The sequence below is a fragment of the Hermetia illucens genome, chromosome 6, assembly GCF_905115235.1.
Source record: "Hermetia illucens chromosome 6, iHerIll2.2.curated.20191125, whole genome shotgun sequence".
Taxonomy (NCBI): domain Eukaryota; kingdom Metazoa; phylum Arthropoda; class Insecta; order Diptera; family Stratiomyidae; genus Hermetia; species Hermetia illucens.
Window position 1 is genome coordinate 46,855,404 of NC_051854.1, and position 24,338 is coordinate 46,879,741.

At 44.8% G+C, this 24,338-nt stretch overlaps 2 protein-coding genes across 2 annotated transcripts; one reads left to right on the forward strand and one right to left on the reverse strand.

Moving 5' to 3' along the window:
• The first annotated feature begins 1,697 nt into the window (after nucleotides 1-1,697).
• LOC119660361 (facilitated trehalose transporter Tret1) lies at nucleotides 1,698-10,783 on the forward strand. Its single transcript, XM_038068869.1, is given in 9 exon segments — nucleotides 1,698-1,806; nucleotides 2,360-2,496; nucleotides 8,323-8,433; nucleotides 8,502-8,587; nucleotides 8,636-9,241; nucleotides 9,298-9,460; nucleotides 9,525-10,069; nucleotides 10,071-10,379; nucleotides 10,435-10,783. Coding segments are annotated over 9 exon segments (2,328 nt in total). The 5' UTR covers nucleotides 1,698-1,717; the 3' UTR covers nucleotides 10,717-10,783.
• A 5,215-nt stretch (nucleotides 10,784-15,998) lies between these two features.
• LOC119658778 (signal recognition particle subunit SRP72) lies at nucleotides 15,999-24,295 on the reverse strand. Its single transcript, XM_038066476.1, has 7 exons — nucleotides 24,080-24,295; nucleotides 23,645-24,015; nucleotides 17,599-17,789; nucleotides 17,067-17,538; nucleotides 16,852-17,013; nucleotides 16,262-16,782; nucleotides 15,999-16,189 (listed from the first exon to the last, which is right to left on the reverse strand). The coding sequence occupies exons 1-7, from the start codon at nucleotides 24,186-24,188 to the stop codon at nucleotides 16,060-16,062; spliced, it is 1,956 nt and encodes a 651-aa protein (XP_037922404.1). The 5' UTR covers nucleotides 24,189-24,295; the 3' UTR covers nucleotides 15,999-16,059.
• Nucleotides 24,296-24,338: the final 43 nt, after the last annotated feature.

The following is a 24,338-nucleotide window of genomic DNA, read 5'->3' on the forward strand; positions in this document are numbered from 1 at the left end:
GATATCATATCTGGGACAGGCTTCGAGTGTTCGTTCCACTGCCTCGTAGAAGGTATCTTTCTCCGATTCTGCAGTCTTCTCTATAGGGGCGTGAACTTTGATGAGGCTTATATTTCTAAACTTGCCTCGCAAGCGCAGAGTGAATAATGCATAGCCGTTCGCTTATATTTTCAAAGCCGATAACAGCAGTTTTCATTTTTTGGGTGACTAAGAAACCTACTCCGAGCACATGGTTTACTGGATGGCCACTATAATATATGGTGTAGCGACTCTTCTCCAGGAAACCGGTCCCTATCCAACGCATCTCCTGTAACGCTGTTACATCAGCCCTATATTTTGGACAAGGTATCGGCTAGCTGCTCAGCAGCTATACCTCTGTACAGGGAGTTCACGTTCGTCGTTGTGTAATCCGTCCAGTCCGAGGCTCCTGTTGTGGCTTCGTAACAAGTTGTTTTCCGTGTAGGGTTGTCAGTCTTACCCAACCCCCAACCTGTACAGTTGGTACAATTTGTCCCGTTTTTAGACGCGGGAGACTCGTCTTCATCCTCTTCCGTCTGCAGCTTTTCGTTAAGAAAGAACTTCCAGAGGTCACCACGTGGAGGTGGAAATAGGGTTTGGTGGTAGAGCTGTTGGTGTTGGTTCAGCAGGCGTTTCCCAAGTTTTATGCTCAATCGTGGGTACCAATCCACGTTTCGCCCCGGGGCCTATACTACTCTTTGACCACCATTAAGAAGTTGTCAGAAGATATCTTTCTCGGCATTAGGTCGTTCTGTCTGTGGTACGTACGCGGTGAAGAAGTGAATAGTGCGGTCAGCTGATATAATGGTGAACTTCATCAGCCGATCATTAGATCGTTCGACTTCTTTAATGGCACCAGAGATGTATTGAGTGCGTAGGCTTCCAAAATAAAGAAGTTTATAGCCATTTTTACCGCGTTCGCGTTCTATGTGTCAGCTTTTGGCATCAAACCATCGGGTCCCTTGAAGGGTGCAAATGTCTATAATTGATTTACGTTCTGACGCCGTCCATGGATCAAGAACCCTTCCCCATTCCTCGACGTGACCGGGGCCCGTGTCGCCGGAGTTAGACGCCCTAGCATTTTTCCGAGGCGTTGGATATCTCAACACGATCATTTTTTTTTAACGACATTTAATGCGTTTTTTTGGTCAGCTTGTCGCGGGATCTGCCAACAAGGCATAGTGGAGTGACAACAACTATATTTTATTTATCTCTCTTCCTGACAAATAGATTCGCCTGAAAAACAATGGTATGTTGACCTAGAGGCTGTAACATGTCGTGCCTCGGGTTCACGCCCCATGTTTCAACCCCAGTTCCGTCTTCTGTCTTAGGTCCACCTGTGTATCACTGTATGCGATTCCTCAGATGAATGATTCCAGATTGCTTCGTTTATAAAATTTCACTAATTCAGCGCAAATAACCTGATCAAAATGAAAGTTATATGGGTATCATACGCTCGCCAGGTCCTACTACTTCATGGTTAGCGGATGAGTGATGCTACCTGATTTACAACCAATCAACCTGCACAACATCTAGCGCTTACCTCATCGTATTCAGGGGGAATCTGCCACCTTCCGCTTAATTTAATTATCGACTTCCGATCATTTTGTGTTTATTTGCTTCTTTCTATTGAGCACGGTACCGGGGACTGTTTGCAATGCTGTAAATAGCGTAGAGTCGATCGCTTTGCTGGTACCAAATGGGAAGAATCAAATGGAAATTCAATTCCCATTATGGAGCCATGACCCGTTTGTATTCACTTATGCAAAATTTAACCATCGCTATCACGTGAGTACAAGAAAGTAAAATATAAATGGTTCGTGGGTTATTTTGCTTAGTTTCTTCACATGTTTTGCTTCTTCGCTCTTGTGTTTCCATAGCTTTTTCCGCCCGTTTGGAATGAGAAACGGAAGGTCGGCTTTGGGCTAACTAATAGGGGATTGAACTGAGTTGCAACAGATCCCAAATCCCCTATACAAAATTAATTATCATCAATTATCCACGGCAGATATCAGTGTCTAAAGAAGCTTAAAATTATTCACAACAATGGAATCTCGTTGGTTACCGACGGCAATTAGTCTGACTTGAGCTTACTCAACATCAATAACAATTTCAGATACAACCATTAATGCTAATTAGATATTCAACAATAAATCCAAGTACTTCTGCCATTGCAGTGCTAGCAGTGGATCGAGAAATCAAGTGTGAAATGGGGTGCGTGGAGAAGTGCTCAAAACGTATGCTAGGGTTCTTTGCTTGCGAGTAATTTCACTTTATTGATTCGTTGCAATTTAAAAACCTCAATGTGGTTCTAATAATTCTACCTTTGTTTCATTCCCAGATTTGTCAACGATCGCCCTCACAATTTCTTTCGAAATGGTACTAGACGCGTTGTGGACAACCAACCGGAACTTGGCGAATTTCGACGTGCCTTACCACAATTTATAGCTGTTGGTGTAAAAAACATTTTGCTCTTTGGTAAATATTTTCATTTAAGTTATAAAATTTAGATGTAAAATTATATGGGTCGGTTACTACTATTAACTATTGGTAGTGATTCCGGTCCTTAATGTTTATGTTTCTTTTTTTGGGTGGAGGTGGAAATCTTAAAAAGACGCTACGCTGCACCAGGTTGCAGCAGTATGTGGGATTCTCACCCACTAAAACCACCCCCACTTCTCCGCCCCTATCCCCGCGGGACCACCGTGGAGTATTACTTCGCGAGTAGGGCTTTGGTTTACACCAGCACAACTAAGTCGCGCTTTCTTTTCTAGGCTCGGTTCAGCTCCTGCAGCTTTCCTTGTATCGTAGTTATTGTTGCGTTTATCGCACTCCAATTTCCTTCAGATTTCACCATCTCCTCCACCAAATTGTGGTATCCGATAATTACGTTCATTTGTGAATCTCGGACAATGGAACATAACATGCTTTGGGTCCTCGGATGTAGCGGCGCATTCAGAACAGTCTGGGACTCATCGAATTCGAAGCGAAGCAAGTACTTCCTGTATCCACCGTGTCCCGTAGCGAATTGCGTTAGATGGTAATTCAACTCTTCATGCTTCCGCTCGACCCATCTCTCAATACCAGCAGCCTTTCTCGGAATTATCTCACCGTTGCTGTCATCTCCTGTACAACTTCTTCCCAGTGGCTTTTCAGAAGCCCACAATTACTTCAGCCGGATTCGCCATCTTTCTCCGGTGAAGACAGTGTGCCTCATCCGCCAGAAGATCCAAGGTAATCGTCCCCGCGACACACACTACCTCATCGGATACTGTCCTGTATGCACTGCACATCCTCGGCGCGATTAGCCGGTATGCCGAATTTACCCTTCCCTGGTTCACTATGTTATTTAGTGTGCACGTCCAGACAGGAGGCGCGTATATCAGGACTAGATCATCCTTGCTAGAGATGAACTAGTCTTTGGTTCAGTTTTCCCATTTCCAGTTTCACCATTTTGGAGCCATGCTTAGATGGCATGAATTGTTTCACTTCCATACAGTTCCGCGTCCTGGGACTGTTTTGTAACTACTACCACCGCCAGGTCGTCTGCAAACCAATCAACTTTACCTCCTTTCGCATACAGAGGCCGAGGACTCCGTCATACAATATGTTTCACAGCAGGGGCCCCAATACGGAGCTTTGGGGAACAGCTGCTGTCACAACATATTCCTTCGGTCCGTCGTCGGTTTCGTACGAAATAAGGCTCTTCGAGAAGTAACTCTCGATTATCCGAACTATCTAAGTGACACCTAGTTTATCCAGGGTGCCTTAGTCCAACCTCAGTTGACTGAGTTAAGGGCATTCCTGACATCCAGCGTCACCGCCGTGCAGCACTTACCGGCGGCGAATGCCTCCCGAGCCAGGTCCACTACCGTTGCATCGACAGTGGACCCTGCTCTGCGAAACCCATACCGCCGCTCCGATAGACCACCCGTTCGCTCGACGAAGGAAAGCAGCCTGTTGTATATCACCCTCTCCAACATCTCTCCCACAGTGTCTGAAAGACAGACATGAAGAGGGTGCGCTAGGTGGTTTTTGAGGCTTCGATAACAGAACCACTAGGCGGAAAACACTCCTTCTGCCATGCACGATTCAAATGTGCTTATGAACTATGTGGGCTTGATTTTAGCAGCCAACTTCATGGTTTCGTTCGGAATCCCATTCAAACCCGTAGCCTTATTATCCCCAATACGTCTACAAAACCCTCGTAATTCCTCCTCGGTCACCCAGAGATTGTGAAGATGGCCTGTTACATCGTTGGTTGAGGTCCATTTTCTTCCTGCTGGGGGAAAGGGATTCCGATTATTTTGAACAAGAGTCGCGAGAACATCACTTGGGGTGATTTTCGCCCACGAATCTTGTTCATTACAACCTTGTAAGTAGCGCCCCGTCCGGATAGCTGAGTGGTTAGAGCACAAGGCTGTCGTACGGAAGATCGCGATTCAAATCTCACTGGTGAAGTGGTATTTGCATCGTGATTTGACCTCGGATACCAGTCGACTGAGCCGTGAATGTGTACCTGAGTGAAATCAGGGTAATAATCTAGGGCGAGCGCAATGCTGACCACATTGCCTCCTAGAGGGTACTGTAATCCTATAGTGTACCATTAGGTTTTGAATAAAGTGCTCTTCACACTTCACCTTTCAAGGCGCCGATCCATTTGGATTGTTGCGCCAACGATTCTTATTATTATTAAGCAGCGCCCCGCGGGTTCGTATTTGCCTCAAGTCACAACTCATCATCATTCATCATCAACGGCGCAACAACTGGTATTCGGTCTAGGCCCGCCTTAATAAGGAACTTCAGAAATCTCGGTTTTGCGCCGAGATCCACCAATTCAATATCCCTAAAAGCTGTCTTGCGTCCTGACCTACACTATAGCTCCATTTCAGGCAGGGTCTGCCTCGTCTTCTTTTCCTACCATAGATATTGCCCTTATAGACTTTCCGGGTTGGATCATCCTCATCCATACGGATTAAGTGATCCGCCCACCGCAACTCGTTGAGTCGGATTTTATTCACAACCTGACGGTCATGGCATCGCTCATAGATTTCGTCGTTATGTAGACTACGGAATCGTCCATCCTCATGTAGGTGGCCAAAAATTCTTCGCAGGATTCTTCTCTCGAACACGGCCAAGAGTTCGCAATTCTTCTTCCTAAGAACTCAAGTCTCCGAGGAATACATGTGGACTGGCAAGATCATTGTCTTGTATAGTAAGAGCTTTGACCCTATGGTGAGACGTTTCGAGCGAAACACTTTTTGTAAGCTGCAATAGGCTCTGTTGGCTGCCAAGAATCGTGCGCGGATTTCATGGTCATAGCTGTTATCGGTTGTGATTTTCGACTCTAAATAGGAGAAATTGTCAACGGTCTCAAAGTTGTATTCTCCTATCTTTATTCTTCCCGTTTGACCAGTGCAGTTTGATGTTGTTGGTTGATTGGTTTGCGGTGCTGATGTTGCCACCATATACTTTACCTTGCCTTCATTAATGTGCAGCCCAAGATCTCGCGCCGCCTCCTTGATCTGAATGAAGGCAGTTTGTACGTCTCGGGTGAATCTTCCAATGATGTCGATATCGTCAGCATAGGCCAGTAGTTGAGTGGACTGGTCGTACCTCTTGCATTTACTTCAGCATCACGGATCACTTTCTCCAGGGTCAGGTTAAAGAGGACACATGATAGGGCATCCCCTTGTTGTAGACCGTTGTTGATGTCGAATGGTCTTGAGAGTGATCCTGCTGCTTTTATGTGGCCTCGCACATACGTCAGGGTCAGTCTGATCAATTTCATTGGGATACTGAATTCCCTCATGGCCGTGTACAGTTTTACCCTGGCTATGAAGAGATGGTGCAACAATTATTCATATTCCAACAGGTTTTCAATCGCTTGCAGCAGACAGAAAATCTGATCTGCCGCTGATTTGCCTGGAGTGAAGCCTCTTTGGTATGGACCAGTGATGTTCTGGGCGTATGGGGCTATCCGGCCTAGCAAGATAGCGGAGAATATCTTATAGATGGTACTCAGCAATATGATGTCTCTATAATTGCTGCACTGTGTGATATCTGGTATGAGAGAGTAAGTTGCTCTCCATTTGGTCCGGTCCAACAGCAAGTGGTTGTGGACTTAGAATCCCTCACTTATCCTAAACAATGAGATCTATAAACAGTGCAAAGATCTCGATGAGGTAACACCCAGAGAAGAGATCTGCACTGCCTTGAAGCAACAATTTAAGTTGGAGGAATTCAGCGTGAGCCTAAGGAAAGTTTATGGCGGTACTCAAACGGCCACAATGCGACTGCCAGTGGAGTCAGCACAGAAGTTGTTGACCGTGGGGAAGGTTCGGATTGGATGGGTTGTTGGAAACAGATCTCCTAAAAAGGTGCTTCAAATGTCTAATGTCTCGACATTTCGCGAAGGCATGCATTAGCGGTATGTCGAAGGTGTGGGAAGAAAGGACATATTGCCCCCAAAATGCATTTTGTGCGAAGGAAAGAAGGGAAGGGGTAACCGGCATATTCCCAGAAATGGTAAATGCCCGGAATTTAGGAAGGCGTTAACTGTAGTGAAAAAATGAAGTTAATGGAAATAAACCTTAATCATGGCAAGATCACACAAGATTTGCTTGCGCAGACCACTTACGATTCTGCGATGGAGATTGCTATCATTAGTGAACCATACAGAAATTTTGACGGTGGTGTATGGGTCACAGATTGGACTGATGGAGCGGCGATATGGGCATGCGTTCGTCAAGCTATACAATATAGCATGGGTCAGGCGGCTAGTGGCTTTGTGTGGGTAAAAATAAGCGATATATGCATATACAGCTGCTACGCCCCACCGAGCCTCATACTGCCTGAGTTTGAAAACCTGTGAGATGGCTTTTGAACTAAGAGCGGAGCCACAAAGCAGGAAATCCTCACCCTGGAAGCATCCAAAAGAACACCAGGATGATCTACAAAAGCGATGGATGAGTGAACATTCATGGAGGTGTGGTTAGACCTGCCTAGCAAGGCACCTCCACGGATAGAGCTCTCCATGTTACACAAAGCACATCTCTAAAGGATGTGACGCGTCGATGCCTAGGAGATGCTCATTCTCCACTAGAAACCCAATTATTGGTGGAATAGTGAACTTGCCGACCTTCGATCGACTTGCCACAGAGCCAGACGAACGGCTCTTAGAGCAATAGGTAGAATCGATCAAGGGGAAAAGAAGCATCTCTATAAGGCAGCCCGCAAGAACCTCAAGCTCGCCATCCAGCGGAGTAAGAGGGAATGTTTTAAGGAGCTCTGTTCGGAAGCGAACATAAATTCATGGGGTAGCGCCTATAAAATCATTGCAGGACGATTCAGAGGCCGATCATCTCCGCAGATCACGAGCCCTATGCGCTTATTCAAAATAATCCAGGGGTAATTTCCCAACAAGAGAGGGGTACTGATACCTTCCATCACCCCCTGAATGTGACGGCGATTCCACCAGTGACAAACTGCTCGAGATCTGCAGTCGAATAGGCGACAGCAAAGCCCCGGATCTGGACGGCATACCGAATTAGGCCCTCAAACTTGGCGTCATTAGATAGGACGGGATATGTAGGCGGAGCTTTTCGAAACGTGCATGTCCGAGGGTATCTTTCCTGCACCATGGAAGCGGCAGAAGCTGGTGCTGCTGCCTAAGGCTGCCAAACCTCCAGGGGAAATGTCCTCATATAGACTCATATGTCTTCTAGACACTATGGGGAAAATGTTGGAGTGGGTTATTTATAATAGACTACTCCCGGTCGTCGAGAGCCAAGAGGGCCCTTCAGATAGGCAGTATGGGTTCCGTAAAGCCATCAAAATGGTTACTGGATTGGCCGAAATTGCAATTCACGGAAGAGGTTGTACCAGCAAATATTGTGTGGTGGTGATCCTGGATGTGAGGAATGCGTTCAACTCGGCCAATTGGAACCTTATACTAAAGTCTCTGGCGACCATATATTTTTGTTAAACCGTCTTCTATCTATTATTCTTTTTTTCCGTCGTATCTCCGATCGAGATTCCTTTTTATCAATCTTAAAGTGTAAAACTGGAAAAGTGGAAGGTTTCAAACCTATTTTCACACACACACACATGGATTATGGAAAATCTTCGTCAAGATTCATTCCCAATTTTCTTATTTGTGTAGGATTGCAAGCTATAGTAACAAGTTAGTAATTGCGTGTTACCATGCTCGTCCTACACGTTTAGCCAAATCTCTTCCACATCGTTGTTTGGTAATTTTGATCTCCTTTTCTCAAAACCTATTTAATAATTTCTTTATTCCAGTATATGGCATGACCCTTGGTTTTCCAACGATTGTTATACCCGCTATCCAGGGTGGCGATGGACGGGAACCTAGCGACATCGTTCTTAGTAGAGATGAAATTTCTTGGTTTAGTGCGTAATGAAAATATTTACCCCTTACGCTGAGTAAAGTCCTCCTGACAAATTTATTACCTTTACAGGTTCCATTAATCTGATATGTGTTCCACTGGGATGTATATTTTCTGGAGCATTCACATCACCGATCGGGAAAAGGAAGGCTATGCAGGTATTAATTTTCACAACATGAAATTCGTTGGTAACTTTATACTTTCAGCTGGTAAATTTCCCTATCCTGGCTTCCTGGCTGCTTTTTCATTTTTCCACTAGTACTGGATATTTATATGCTGGGCTCTGCTTATCTGGCCTTAGTGGTGGTTTGATGGAAGCCCCGGTACTAACATATGTAGCTGAAATCACGGAACCGAAATATCGTGGAATGCTTGCTGCTTCGGGATCAGCTTGTGTTATCCTTGGAGTCTTCATACAATTCGTGCTGGGATCAATATTAGATTGGCGGACCATTGCCGCTGTCAGCACTGTTTTCCCCGTCATAAGTATTATTGCTTTATTCTTCGTTCCGGAGAGCCCACATTGGTTGATCCGAATGAATCGCTTCCCGGAAGCTGTGAAATCACTTACTTGGCTACGTGGATGGGTTCCTGAATATAAAGTCGAAGCCGAGTTCAATGAACTGTATGATAGTATCATTGTGAAACCATCGCAAGAGCAAGCGGCGGAAGAAGTAAAAAGGTCGCCAGTTATGAAATATTTACGACTATTCAAGAAACGATCTTTTTTGTCGCCATTCTGTCTTATTTTGTTGACATTTTTCATTGGGCATTTTTCTGGGAAGACCACATTACAAACTTATGCTGTTCAGGTAGGGTGGATTAAGTATTATAAGGAAGCACGTGTACGTTAGAATTTCATTCATAGATTTTCCATACTCTGAAGACGCCGGTGGATAAATACCATGCTACTATCTTGCTTGGTTTGGCAGAGCTTATTGGTACAATATTGTGTATTGTCCTTATACATTTCACTGGCAAAAGGCCATTAGTCTTCGCTTCAACTATTGGCTGTGGTTTATGCATATTTGGTATATCTATCGCACACTCTAGGTCGTAGAATTTACACTCAAAGATATTTATTTTCTTTCACAGGTACGGCTACATATGCTTACTTCTTGAAATCAGTTCCCGGATTTGCAATAGCCAATGTTGTAACAAATGCATCATCATTAGTACCGCAGGAAAACATCATTACCCTTCAAAATGTAACAGACATTTTCGACAAAGAAGAGGAAGCTTTGGAGAGAAGTGAACTCTTGAGTGTTTTGAGGCTTAAACCTGAAACCATTATTACAACAATCCCTCCTGAATTACCGGAAACAACTACGATTTTATATTTAGACTACTTCGATGGTGATTTCAACGCAACTAACAGTTCCCGAAGGTTAATTCGTAGCGCTGACTTCGAGGATAATTTCAATATAACCGATGATTACTTTGATTTCACCAATACCGGGAACAGTCCTGATTTTGAAGTGGATTCTAACCAGACAGATTTTCTAAACTATGATGTCTTTAATGAAACGACTCAGGACAATACAGAACCACCAGTGCTCATTGACCTTGACGAGATTCTCAATCCTCTAGAAGACAATCCTGAAATACACAAGAAAATCCTGGTTCCCGTGCCTAAACAGAAAAAAAAACAAATACCTCTGGATCCCGCTGATATTACTTTTGGGCTCCGCATTTTTCGCTCATTTGGGAATTCGTCTTATTCCGTGGATGCTTATTGGCGAAGTTTACCCGGCCGCGATTCGAAGCAATGCATCGGGAATATCAGGAGGAGTAGGGTATCTTTTTGGATTCTTAGCTAATAAACTCTTCTTACAAATGCTTTCAACAATGACAATGCCTGGTACCTTTTGGTTTTACTCAGCTGTAAGTTTTGTTGGCACAATACTGTTATATTTTCTGCTTCCGGAAACAGAGGGTCGGTCTCTGAGTGTAAGTGTTTTAAGTCTCTGGTACCCAATTATTTACAAATAAATGACCGTTGCAGGATATTGAAAAAGAATTTTCCGGAAATAGAAACAAACAACCAAAGGAATCAGAAGATAAGAATGTTGAAGATGAAACCCCACCGAACGCTCGAAACAATCTTCAGCAAATGGTCAGTTCCGGAGAGACAATGTGGACTATCCCGACTGACAGACTGAACTTTGATGCTAGTCGCCTGGCAAATGGTCGCGATTTAAAACAAACTCGAACGAGATGGGATTGTGGGGAGGACAACAAAGCATTTACTACGGATGAGTTTCGACAGAATACCACGAAATTGTAGCCTTAATGTTGTGTAGAACTATGTACATATTTGTAGTTTTTAAGAAATAGATAAAAGTTAAATTTCATTTTATTGAATTAGATTTGGCGAGATAGTTTGGGTAAAGTTTCTAGCATGCATTTAGTATGCAATGCGTGGTTGACTGAGAACAAAGTGCCTCTTTAAATCCCCTACAATTAAAAATTTTCGGATCCCACACACTACTATATTAAATAGCAAAGATCATAAAGCCTTACCACGAAAAACATCGATAAAAGTGGTTCCATACAATCTATTAAAGTCTTATTGGATCGCAGTTTAAGAATACACTCTAAGTATTCACTACTTGTCATAAAAGACGGCTAAAAGGAGTATACATTTTTAGGCTAACAGGTATCAGTGGCTGCTCCGAGTAACCCAATCAGCGCTGTGCCACAAAACTCTTAAGACTATGACTGCTGTTATGAGAAAAGGGAGGCACAGCCAAGCCGGTTCTGGTCTTCAAGCAGCTCTCCCATCACGCAGCTAGAAATTTCTCTGAGGTCCCCAAAGAATGGTTTACCCTGTGTCCGTAGCCTGACTCTAACTAGAGCTGGGCAATTGCAGAGGAAGTGACTGCGGGTTTTCCTCTCTTCGCTGCCGCTGCAGCAATGCGAATAGTAGGGTATGCCGAGCTTGGCGGCATGGTCCCCTATGAGGCAGTGTCCCGTGTAGACCGGCGTAACCTTGTCCGCCTTTGCACGCGTCTGGCACTGGAGTTCTCGTGATCGGATTTTGTTGTAAGCGGGCCAAATCCTCCTTGACTTGGCACAGGTGATAAGCCTTCGAGATCTAAGGCCCGTGGCTGCTAAATAGTGTGAATAGATGCGGCCTTGACAATCACCAGCGAGACAACGACTGTACCCAAAGAAGGACTGCCAAGAGCAGAGCTCCACCTGGCCAATCCGTCAGCCCGCTAATTCCACTCTATGTTGCGATGAACCCAGACCCAGTCACCTTGCGCGTGCCGCCCCGAATGCTCCAAAGACCTAATCAGAGCGATCAGATCCGAGTCTGCACGGGGACTCATCTGAAGTGGCAATTGGTCACGAAACTTTACCAGGGGTATACTGGTACCATGGGAATCGGGATAGCCCCTGGACTCACATACTTCGAGCGAATTCATATTGTATGTGAGTACAGCTCGGATGTTTGCCGTTGGTTCCCTAGTGGGATCTTCATATGGGTTGTGGTTACATTCAAGCGAACAGAGACCTTCGGGCCTTGGCATGGTGTTGCGTTTCAACACGGGTGTCGTACTCCTTAGTTCGGTAGAGATTTAGGTAGGTCTTGCATCTACCAATATAGATGCTGAGCCATGCACTTGGTATAGACTGGTACCGTCATAGCTTGCTTCGGCGGGGCTGTGATTGTGGTCACAAAATCAATCCGTGTTTTAAAAAGACTATGGGATTAAGTCTCTATGACAGGTACTCACGTAAAACCCCCTACGACTGACTGCCCCACCAGCCTGGAGGATGTCGTCGCTGATTACAAGGCCTTAATGGCCGCCTGGCTCTCGGTCAGAATGGCTATGTTACGCTTGGGTTACACTAGCAAAACCTGGGAGATCATATAACTCGTATACACTGTGTGTATTAAAAAAACCCACAGTGACTCTACAGACCATCTTTGATCCATCGGTCAAGAATTCTTTGTCATAACCTTACAACACGCCGCCGATCTTCCACTCTGCCCTGGTTGGAAAGTCCACAGCAAAGTTTCTCGTGAAGTTCAGCTTGCGTGTAGCATAGTCCGTGCGGAAAGCCCAGATTTCCTGAGGTACTCCGTCTAGGATGTTACTGAGGCCGTATGGCTTCGGTGTCCAGCATCCAGATTTACATAGTCTGACGACACTGCACGCTACAACGTGGTTAATGTGGGGGTCTAGGGGTAGGAAACGCAGGAGTACATTGAAAGCATTTTCCGAGCAGGATTGCACAGCCCCAGTAGCACTTGTACTTTTTACTCAAAGCCTGCCACCATACAATAGAGCCGTACGCAACGCAGCGGTGTACATCTAGAAAACCATCTTCGGCCGGAGACCCCAATTCTTGCAAAGGTTCTCTTGCAGGCATAGAAGGCTCCTCACCTTCAGTTCTATATTCAATCTCCAACTTAGTTCTGGATTATTGTCTCCAATTCGTCCACAGATCTCCCGTAGTTCCTCCTCGGTCACCCCAGGGATTGTGAAGACGTCCTGTTGAACCATTGGATGAGGTCCGCTTTCTTCTTGTTATGGGAAATGGATTGCGATTATTTTGAACAAGAGTCGCGAGCACGTCACCTGGGGGGGCTTTTTGTCCGACATTCATTACAACCTTATAAGCAGCGCCCCACGGGTTTGTATTTGCTTCAAGGTATAACTGCTTGTAGCAATTCCTCTTACTTTCCTGTATAGCCTTCTTAAGGCTACTTCGAAGATCGCGGTATTCTTTCTCCGACTGCTGATCTTCTGGCTTCCCTCTGGTACTTTGGCAAAGCCTCCTCGCTCGCAGACACGATGCTCCCTACAGCGCGATTTCTTGGTTCCACCAGTAGTTTGGTTTCCTACTGTGATGAAACTTCCGTCGCGGCATTGTAGAATCGCAGGCTTCAGTTATCCGTTGATATATTTAGCTCACTTTTTTTTTACAGCGCCGTCCCCTTCGGGTCGGGACCTCCTTCTGAAGTCGCCAGGAATGTCTCTTTCTCGAAAGCTCCACTGGAGCACCCAGCTATCCTGGTTTTTCCGCTTTTGACGCTCACTCGACTGTAGCCTCCTCCTGTTCCTGATGTCGAGAAAAATAGTCTGATGGTCACTGCGGGTGTAGTGCTCACTCACCCGCCAGACCATCCCTCTCGCCAACCAGATACTGAGGTAGGCTAGATCGACGATTGAGCCTAATCCTCTGCGTCGGAAAGTGGGCACGCATCCAAAGTTGGCGAGTACGATGTCCAGCTCCGTGAAGGTTTCAAGGAAGATTTGGCTGGGATCTTGGGGCTATGGTCTCTAGCATCCAACACTAAGCCGTCTAGCATCTCTTCATATTGCACTAGGAGGAGCATAGCAGCTGTAGATATGAACGCCTTTGACATTCGCTCGTACAAAGCCAGCTCCCGGAAATGCCATTTTTTCTCGAATGGCTTGCCGTCCACATACCCATATCGCCGCGTTTTCCGATGAATCTTTCACCCACGTAGCACTAACGTAATTTCGGTGCGGTTCACATATTACCGCCACGTCCACATTTGACTCTCGAGTGGTTTGCGAGAGCAAGTCTTGAGCTACCTCGCAATGATTGAGGTTGATTTCTATCATTTAGTCTTACGATCCAGATCCCTCTTACATGCCGGGCACCTGCCACCACCTGCAACGTGCCGGTCATCTACTCCCGTTCTCCCTTTGCGCAAAATGCTCCAGTGAAGTATTTGATAAGGTGGCCCTCTTCACCGCACTTTCTGCACCTTCTCCTCCTCCTATCGTACTCGCTAGTACATGCTACCGCAAAGTGACCGAAATCGAGCCGTCTGAAGCATATCTTTAAGTCTATTCTTACCTTGCCCGCGGTAATCAGTTTAATCCCTGATTTCATCGACAAGCTAATAATAGCGTGCACCTCCATATGCCTTCTTCATCCTTTTGATGGCACTGTCTTCTAGGTTGAATTGTTCCCTTAGCCCAGCACAGTATCCCCTGGTGATGTGACCTCGTCTAGTCTTTGCACTCGATCACTACTTGTTGCTTCCGAGCTTTCACGCCTGCTTGCTCATCTAGTACTTTCTTCACCTGCCCGCGAAAGCTATCCACTATCTTCTCGCTAGATTTGTTTAGTTCCAGCAAACAGATCCCCATTTTGCGTACGCCTGATACGGCTCACACTACCACCCAGGTCTGTCAGATCCGGATCGGCTTTGATTTTCCGAAGGATGTCGACGTATGACATATCTCCTTTCTTGGAAATGGTGATTACTTCCGGACGAGTCTTTTGTTTCTCCTTGTGCTGCTTTTTTGCCGTCCACCTTTATCCATTCTTCGGGTTTATGAACTGTAGGTTGTATCCCTTTTGTCACGATTGGACCCGTAATCGAAGAACAACCCGGAAGTTTCGTCGGCGCAGCTTTCTTTGGCGATGAGGCTTTTTTCTTCTTGGCCGCTTGTTGGGCACCAAGGGATTTACTTACTCCATCGCTACTCCGTTTGCCCGCGTTCTAACCTTTCTTACGTTAAGGTGGCGTCACTTGCGTCTCCCGTGTGACTTTGCCACATGACGCTTGGGCGCTTTTCTCCTCCACCGCCCTAATATAGGACAATTTAATACCTCGTATCAGAGCCCTGATATTTTGGTGGATATTCCGCCTCTCTTTAATGAATTCACAGAGTTCATATATGCGTTCCCCCAATGAAACAAACGCGGTTGCAGTTTGCTGTCTTCCACGATCGCATTTTACAGCATCGATAGTTATGTCAGTCCAGGGACTCTCCAAGTTCCTTTCCGAGTCCCCCGACGAATCTCGACTGCCGAACTGTAGTAAAGTTGCCTTCCGTGGTGACCTCCCAAGTTTTGAGCTTTTTCGGAAAGGATTCGGTGTAGATCTCATTTCCACTCCACTAAGATCTCTTGTAGCATTAGATGCCAAAGTAGCCTAATTTCCCACTACTGAGGCACTGCGGTCGCTGGATATCGACGGCCGGGGACCGCTTGCCCACTCCCAAAAACCGCCGGTACTGGGTTTCCGAAGCCCTGCACCGTAAAAAAACTACCCATCCCGTTCTCCATATTTGGATTGATTTCTGGGTGTCCTTCCCATAGCCAATTTTTATCCACGGGTGGGCGTTTACTTCCCACCTACCCGGCCTGCGCATAGGCATGCACGCACATCTCCTGATGTGTGCATGTGCATGCCCATAACGCATCCACCGAGCATTCCCTTATCCGCACGAAGGGACTGCGTTAATGACGAAACTGAAACGTGGTCCTATTACAACTATGCAAAATGAAGAGACTATTTTACGATTTGCAAAGGCGGAGCAGGTGACATACAAGACTAAACCTGCAAATTGCTGACAGAACTAAATTTAAGATCATTGTTTTTAGCCAATATTTTGAATGAAAACAATAAGAAAACTTCCCGTTGCGGGCCCTTTTTTGAAAACACAGCAAATGGCCCCTTTTTAGTGTGGTATAGCTCTTCAAAATAAAATTTTAACATACAACAGATTTAAGTCTAAACGTATCCAGGAGGGTTCTTCATAATCCTCTCAAGGTACTCAAAACACAATATATTGCAAAACAATAAGCATTTATTCCGTATAAGAATCAGTCATGCACAGAAAACGAACATTTAATGGCGACCCTTCTTCTTCTTAGTCTGGCCGCCCTTCCTATGCTGGTGTCTAGGTCCAGGGGTCGATTCTTGATAAGCAGGAGTAGCTGGAGAATTCTTGCTCAAATTATGTTGCTTCGACATATCACTGAAAAGTAAAACAAATCGAAAAATCAACATAGCATTACTGATTATGCTTTAAATGTGTTCGACAACTTACAATTGATCCGCCGCACCAGACGCCATTCCCTGCGATCCCTTGATAACATCCTTCGTCCTACGATCACGCTTTCTCCTATAGCCAGTACGCTCATACTTAGGCAACCAACGCTCCGGATCGGGTAGAATATCGACATTGTAGTTCTTAGGCAATTTACCCTTCCGCTTGCGTTTCGTTTTGCGTTTTTGCAAGTCCGTGCCAGGAGTGCCAGGTGATTGATCCGATTTCGTTCCAGTTTTCTTAGCGGCCTTGGTATTCATCATCCAATTAGCTGATTCTAGACTGTCAATTTCAGAGGCAGTGGTCAGTGTTTCTAAGGCAGGAAGTCGTTTACTGGCATCTTGTGCCTGTTTAGGATTGAATTGAGCATAGGCGATAACTAGCTGCGCCAACACTTTCATGTCCTTCGGGTTAGTTTTCAGCAGTTCTTCAAGTGAGGCCGCAGCCGTTTTTGCTTCACCACCTCGTAAGTGGAACTCAGCGGCTTGCCGCCACATATCCGACAAGTCACCACTGTTATTCTGTGTATGTACAAACGCAATGTTAAGGTTAGTTTTAAGTGATTGAAGTTACATAAAACACACACACACCTTGCTCTTCTTATACCAGTCGACTGCTTCTTTCAAAATGTTAGAAGCAGCTTGTTTGTTATCCAAGCCTAGGTACAATGTGACCAGCGCAGAAACGACACCTGGTTTATATTTTGATTCTCCCAGCGACAGAAGAACATCCACAGCAGCTTTTCTGTTGCCCTAAATTAACTAATTAATTATTTGATATTACCTCCATGAAATCAGCTACTTACACTCAGCAGTTGCAATTGCACGATAATAAATTTACAAGCGAACGCCTTCTCTGGGTCGGCAATGGCAGTTTTTTCGAGGATATCGACAGCTTCCTTGTACTTTTTCTCCTTGGCTAAACGACTACATTTGATCAACATAGCCTCGAATTCGGCATCAGGATACGTCTGTATAAGCTTGTTAACAAGCTGCTGTTGCTCGGCGGCATTCGTGTACAAGGCCAGGAGACAATTGTTCAGCATTATTGCCTTCTTCTGCTTATTAGTCAACTTATGCTCGCAAGAGTCTGACATTGCGGCGCGCATTTTCTTCTTCGAATCAAACATGTTCTGGTCTTTGTTAAACACAACCGAATTATTACTTGCGACTGCTACGAGGGCAACATCGTTCGGTTTGTTTTTCAAGACTTCAGCATAGATTGCCGCGGCTTCTTTGGATTTGCCTTGCATTTGCAGACAATATGCAAGTTGAACGCTGAAAATGAAAGAATTTGTGGATAATTAAACAGGAAGAAATAAAAGAAAAATATGCTACCGTATCACAGCAATTTCATCCTGCATTTCTTCTTCGCTCATACCATCGTCTTCGAGTGACTCGCGGCACATTTTCTCGCATACTTTCAACTTCTTTTCGGCTTCGTTAAAGTTGCCTTTGTTCGATAATGCGCAGGCGGCATTGAAGCAGAGTTCGTAAGAATCCTCCTCTAAATTCGGTAGATCTCTTTTCTGAAGTGGGTGATTGGTAAAATTCGAAGAGGTTAGTGAATTACTTCCATTTATTATAATTTGAAATACACACTGTTGGCAACCTAATATTCCGGGAAGAACTAGATTTAATACTTGATATTAGAAAGGGATATTCTGAAAAATAATTCAATTTCAGTGCTAGGAGTAAACAACATATTTATTAATATATTGGGTTGGGGAAAAAGACATGTCGTATTTGTGATCGAAATTTGACGCTTTATTTAACATACTTAGAATTATCCGATTTGAATTAAATATGCGCCGTTTTGTTCGCAAACTTGTTGTCATTTAGACGACAAGTTCATAATCTCCCCCTCCTTATTTGCAAAAAACTCAGACAGCCAGTTTTCGCAAGCCTCTTTTGAGGCCAACACCACCAAGAGCGTTTTGCATGAACCGGAAGAGATGGTAATCACTTGGTGCCAGGTCCGGACTATACGGTAAGTGCGATAGGACATCTCATCCGAGCTCCCGTAGCTTCTGGCGGGTCATCAAAGATGTGTGAGGCCGAGCGTTGTGCTGGTGGAACACAACACCATTCTTATTGGCGAATTCTGCCCGATTCTGGTCAATTGCCTGCTTCAAATGATCGAGTTGCGCACAGTAGAGGACCGAATTGAGGGTCTGGCCATAGTTGAGCAGCTCATAGTGGATGATTCCCTTCCAATCCCACCAAACACACAGCAAAACCTCCCTGGCCGTCAATCCGGGCTTGGCGATGGTTTGGGCCGGCTCGCCGCGCTTCGACCATGATCTTTTTTGCTTGAGGTTATTGTACGTGATCCAGTTTTCATCATCAGTCACCATCCGCTTCGAAAATGGGTCGAATTCGTTCCGTTTCAGCAGTGCATCTCAGGCGTTGATTCGGCCCAAGAGATTTTTTTGCGTCAACTCGTGTGGCACCCAAACATTCCGCTTTTTTTGGAATCCAATCTTCTGCAAATGGTTTCGAACGGTTTTATGGTCTATACCCAGTTCCTGGTCAATCGAGCGAATGCTCACATGCCGGTCTACTTGGATGATTTCGACGATTTTATCGGTTTCTACGACGATTCGCCTACCAGTACGAGGTGTATCTTCGACATCCACTGCACCAGAACGAAATCGATCGAACCAACGCTGTGCTGTGCGAATCGTTACAGTATCGGGCCCATAAACTTCACAAATTTTGTCGACCGCTTTCGTTGCATTTTTACCTCTCAGGTAGTAAAAACGTAAAATATGACGAATTTCTTGCTTGGTGAACTCTATCTTTGACGCACTATAACATGAGACTGAAACGTACGATCACAACACTATCAAAGAGACACTTGTAACGCAAATTGTCGTCTTCAAATCGCCGTATAGTATGACCCGATGCGATTAGTACAACACAAGATATATTACAGTGTCGCCATCTATTGACAAAATACGACATTTCTTTTTCCCTAACCCAATATAATGAATATGGAGTTTTGGTCTGATTATGCTTCAGGTTCAGGTTGCATAATTGGCAAATCCTTACACGACCTCCTCGCGGTGGCCGACGGAAACAATCTTCGGATGGGCCAAGAATGTGCACGGCTGAACTGGGAGTAGTTTCATGCAACTGATGAGGATCTGCTTCTAATCATGTTTTAGGGCAAGTAGATCTGAGGGAGGAAAATCGAAGTAACGGCCCGGGGATCATTCTCCTTACGTTCGAAAAGGTGTTAATAGGAATCCAAAGCCATTTTGGAACCTTACACGCAAAGGGCTAGATTGCCAAGAGACTGTTTCGACAATTGAAAATGGTAAGTTTGAGCTTTATTATAGTTTCTGCTTTTAAATTGTAGAATAGGTGAATTTTCTTTATTTATATTTAGTAGTAAGAGATTAAGACTCCTACTTGTCGTGGTGGAAGAGCTTGTGGTAGTTTACTACTACATTATGGGTATCTAAACACATGAAGGTGGAAACAAAGGAAGAAGTGGTAAGAAGCCACAGACTTCAAATCCACCGGCGACTCTGAGAAATCGCGTCGTGGCCATGGAGAAATCTGTGGAAGACAAGCTCTCCAATTCAGTGGAAAACCTACACTCGGTATCTACGGCGCGGTCCGGCAAAAAGGATAGTAAAGCAACTTCTTTAATGAGAGGAACTGGAAATCTGACTATGGCCGACCTGTCGGTGACAGTGTTCTTAAATACGGGGGAGGAAGGCTCGGCATGATAATGATGATGATAATGAGGACATGGACGTTGCTACAACACCAAATGTGGCGATATCCAGAGAAATCGGACGCAAGAAAGCGGAACTTTCGGCGGAAGGTGAGGAAAAGCACGTAACCCCGGTGAGATCCACAATGAACGCAGCAGACTTTTCAGTTAGCGGCGGTTTTCATATTAGGCTGCACTTTTGGCTACAAACGTAAGAGTTAGTCAAATCAACCTGTAGCATGCCAAAACTTCTTACTATCTTCTGGCGGCAAGGCTGGTAAAGTTGCAGGGCTGTCCTTATATATTTTTGGTTCAAGAGCCATGGGTTCGTTTTAACAGAATTATATTCTTCGATGAAAGATCATGGAGACCGAGGGCCTGCGTTCTGATGTCAAAATTGTTAGAGGCAACCATGCTCAGACAATTCTGTTCCCAGGAACTTGTTACGGTCATCATACAATACCAGATAAATGGCGAGAGAAAAACATCATAGTTGCCTCCGCTTATTTACCTTATGATTCTTTGTATCCTCCGCCGGCGCAAGAACTAAGGTATCTGATAGTGTATATAGAATCAAGTGGTCTTCAACTTTTAATAGGTTGTGATGCGAACGCTCAGCATATTTGAACAGTAGCAAATGCAGTCCTAGAGAAGGGAAGCTGTTTGATTTTATCACTTCAGCTGGTTTGATGTTCGCGAACGTAGAGTGCGCCCCTACGTTCGTGGGGCTAAGAAGAAGTGAAGTAATTGACTTAACAATCTGCACTTCAAAGTTGTTAGAGTTGATTACATACTGGCAAGTGCTAGATGAGGTCTCACTATTGCGGGCAAAGAGTCTGCAGTACAAAGACCGAACCCTAGGAAAACGGATTCGACAAAATTCAATGAACTTCTTGGCAATAAAGTACAGTTCCCTAGACCACTAAGGACTCCTTTGGCGATAGAAGATGAATTGAAAACTTTGTATTACGCACTTTTAGAGTGCTATGAAGAGGCTTGTCCAATTCCCGAGGCTAAAGCGGCAGGGAACTGAAAAACTCAGGAAATCAACCAGGTGACTTCTGAACCAGGCTTGCAAAAGTAATAAGAACGAAGACTGGTTAAATTTCAGGAACTCACAGCGTGAATAGGTCTTTAGATGTTAGGAACGAGACACCTCTGGAGCTTACTGGGAGGAACTGGAAAGCGAAAGAGAGAGTTCAAGGCTGTGCAGAGTCCTCAAAAGGGATGAGTCGGCTAAGTTGGACTCTCTTAGAAAACTCGACGGTATTTCACGAGCTCCAGACTGAATTCAGTACAGACCCTCCTGGAAGTACACCACCCGGGAGAATAGGTGAGAGAAGTGGCAGGGGGAAAGTTGAAGGTTCTTACAACCCCTTCAACACGCAAGTGCTGCAAGGGGAATTGGAACACTGCGAAAGCACTTGTTACCCATGAAAAGGTGAGAGCTGCTACACTGTCCTTTGACCATTTCAAAGCACCTGGCATGGATGGCATCTATCCAGCAATGCTAAAGGAGGGTATGGAGCACTTAGAGCGACTCCTAAGAAATATTTTTCGAGGATGTCTTGCTCTGGACTACGTGCCTTCCTCTTGGTAAAAGGTTAAGGTAGTCTTCATACCGAAACATGGGAAAGATGACTATTCTAATCGAAAGAACTTCAGACAGATCAGCTTGACTTCATTCTTGCTGAAAGGTTTGGAGAGACTGGTGGAGCGTCACATTCATGGAAACGTACTTAGGTCGCACCCACTTAATGAAAACCAACATGCTTACCAACGTGGAAAGTTCTGTGACTCTGCTCTTCATTCTTTGGTCACAAAGATAAAGGATGCAACTTTGAATGGTGAGTACACGATGGGGATGTTCGTGGAAATTGAAGGGGCTTTTGACTGTGCGCCTTTTCAAAAACTTTGTGATGCCGCCGGAGAGCATGGTGTTGATGATGCTTTAATTAAGTGGATCCATGCTATGCTAACGCAGAGATTGTTGTGTGTTGAGGTGGGTGTCGATCGCTATCTGACTGCAGAAGCAACGAAGGGCTGCCCCCAAGGAGGTGTGCTTTCGCCACTTCTGTGGAGTATGCTGATCGACTCACTACTATGCGAACTGCAAAATTTGCGGATCGGGATCTTGGAACGGTGTGTAGGAATATACAACGTGCCGTTGATTTGATAGACAGTTGGTGCCACAGACATGGTCTTTCAATTAATCCAAATAAAACCACAATGGTATTATTCACAAAAAGGAGAAAACTGAATGGACTTTGCCTACCCTTCAACTCTCCGAAGGAGTGAAATATTTCGGAGTCACTCTAGATAGAAAACCTCTTTGGAACAAACAAGTAGAGGTAAAGATGAAACGAGCTCCCACAGCTTATGGAGACTCAATCAGGTGCTGCTGAAGCGTGGCTAACTGAACGAAATATTTCTGATGTGGATGCCGGGGCCCTCAAGCATCACTAGTAATAAGTAGGCTGACAGACTGGCTCGCCGATGGTCTGGATCCACAATGGTGGGGCCAGAACCAGTTTTTGGAATCCAGCCATTCACTGTCAAGTCTACTCTGAAGGGTGGAATTGCAAGGATTCACGCAGCCGAGTGGAGAAATTTGAACTCTTGTCGGCAGGCGAAAATTCTTGTGAAAGAATCTGGAGTCGTTAGAGCGGCATTTTTGTTGTCCTTTAAGAAGTGGGACATGAAAATGATCCTAGTATGGCTTTTAACAGAACACTGCTCCTTAAACTACCATATGAAAAAGGTTGAGAGGGGGGGGGGGGGGGATTGAGGGGGAGATGGTTCTGCACTTTTTATGCAGCTGCCCGGCCTCCTCAAATCTCAGAAGAAGACACCTTGGTAAGGTTTTCTTCAATGAAAAATCTGCACACTCTCAGTCTCTGAAAAATATTCTCAGATACGCTAAGTCTGCGAACGCCTTAGGCGGCCATTGAATAGGCGATTTACGGGGTTAGTACAATGGGCCTAACAATGGCCTGAGTGTTCGGAGATGCGGCTCCCCCAAGTAAACTAAAGTAAACAGTCTGTTCTCTGTCGACCACGGATTCAATGTGTTCCTTGATGCATTTCAGGATGATTTTAGCTATTTTCTTTGCGACGGCAAGCAGCACGCCGATATCCCTCCAATTGTCTTACTCAAGATGGTTGCTCTTTTTTGAAATTAATTATCATTTACTTGTTCCGCTCTCTGAGTAAGGTTTCGGATTTCCAGAATTTCTGCAAGAGTGGAAGTAGCAGATCTGCAGAAACTGCAGGTGCAGAAATGAATAACTATGCAAGCGCAGTGGCTGTACTCTGTTTTAGTGCACGAAATAACTTACACTCTACTATAAATGGCGACCATTTGTTCAGATTGAGTGATGACGTAGTCCCTAGCAAACTTTATTGAATTGGTTCTGATCCGACACGCATTTAAAAATGCTACAAATCTGCATGAAAGCAATTCACTCAAACTAGCGAAACCTAATGATAAATTACTCGTTTATATTGTCTTATTTACACTATTTGATACCCTAACAAAGCAATAATTGCTTTCCAATGGTTAATAGTTTGGATGCCAATCAAAAGCAGAGAAGAAGCTCCTACGAGAAGTGTTCCCTCCACTTTTTCGAAAACAATTCTTGCCTTAGTTTCACTTACCGACTCTCCTGATAAATTAGCAATAACAGCGCTCAAGTTCGTCTTCCTTTCATCATCGTAGTCGTCATGAGTGTTTTTGATAATCTCACGATACGAATCGAAACAATCACTGTAACGCTCCAGGCGGTACAAGACCTGAGCGTAGAGTTCCTTCAATCCTGGCGATAGATTATTTAACCCGACACTCTCGATCGTCTTCAGCGCCTTCTCCGGGTGATTCAGTCGATACTCACAGTACGCCCGTTCGAACACCAAATGCGACAATTTGTTCTTCTCAATGAACTGGTACGCCTCCTGAAACTTAGACACTTGAATCAAACAGACGACTTTGCAGTGAAGGGCCTTTTCCTCGTCAGAGGCTACTCCGAGTACTAAAAACAAAATTAGTTTGAGATATTAATTAGCCTGGGACAAGTCCAATAAATCGCAACTTACTCCTGTTGGCTGCCTTCAAAGCTTTCTCATATTCACCGCTCTGTCCAAACTTATTTAAATCGGCATAAGCCGCCTTTAAAATACTTTCTTTATTAGACTCCTTCGACATTTTGCTCCAACTTGGCAATCGGGAAACACGTTTGACACCTCACACCTCACCATTCATAAAGCAGGGCTGAGTTCAATCTTCATGATCTTCTACATGACTCCCAGCAGACACTTCAGTTTCCATTGTGAATTGTTTTGTGGCTCATTAATT

Bases quoted from the DNA above. Each gene is read 5' to 3' on its own strand.
- LOC119658778 (XM_038066476.1), bottom strand. From the start codon at position 24,188: ATGTCGAAGGAGTCTAATAAAGAAAGTATTTTAAAGGCGGCTTATGCC. The intron at 24,016-24,079 runs GTAAGTTGCGAT...TTTTGTTTTTAG, and splicing joins TTTGAAGGCAGCCAACAGGA to TACTCGGAGTAGCCTCTGAC. The intron at 17,014-17,066 runs GTAAGTAGCTGA...TAGTTAATTTAG, and splicing joins TGCAATTGCAACTGCTGAGT to GGCAACAGAAAAGCTGCTGT.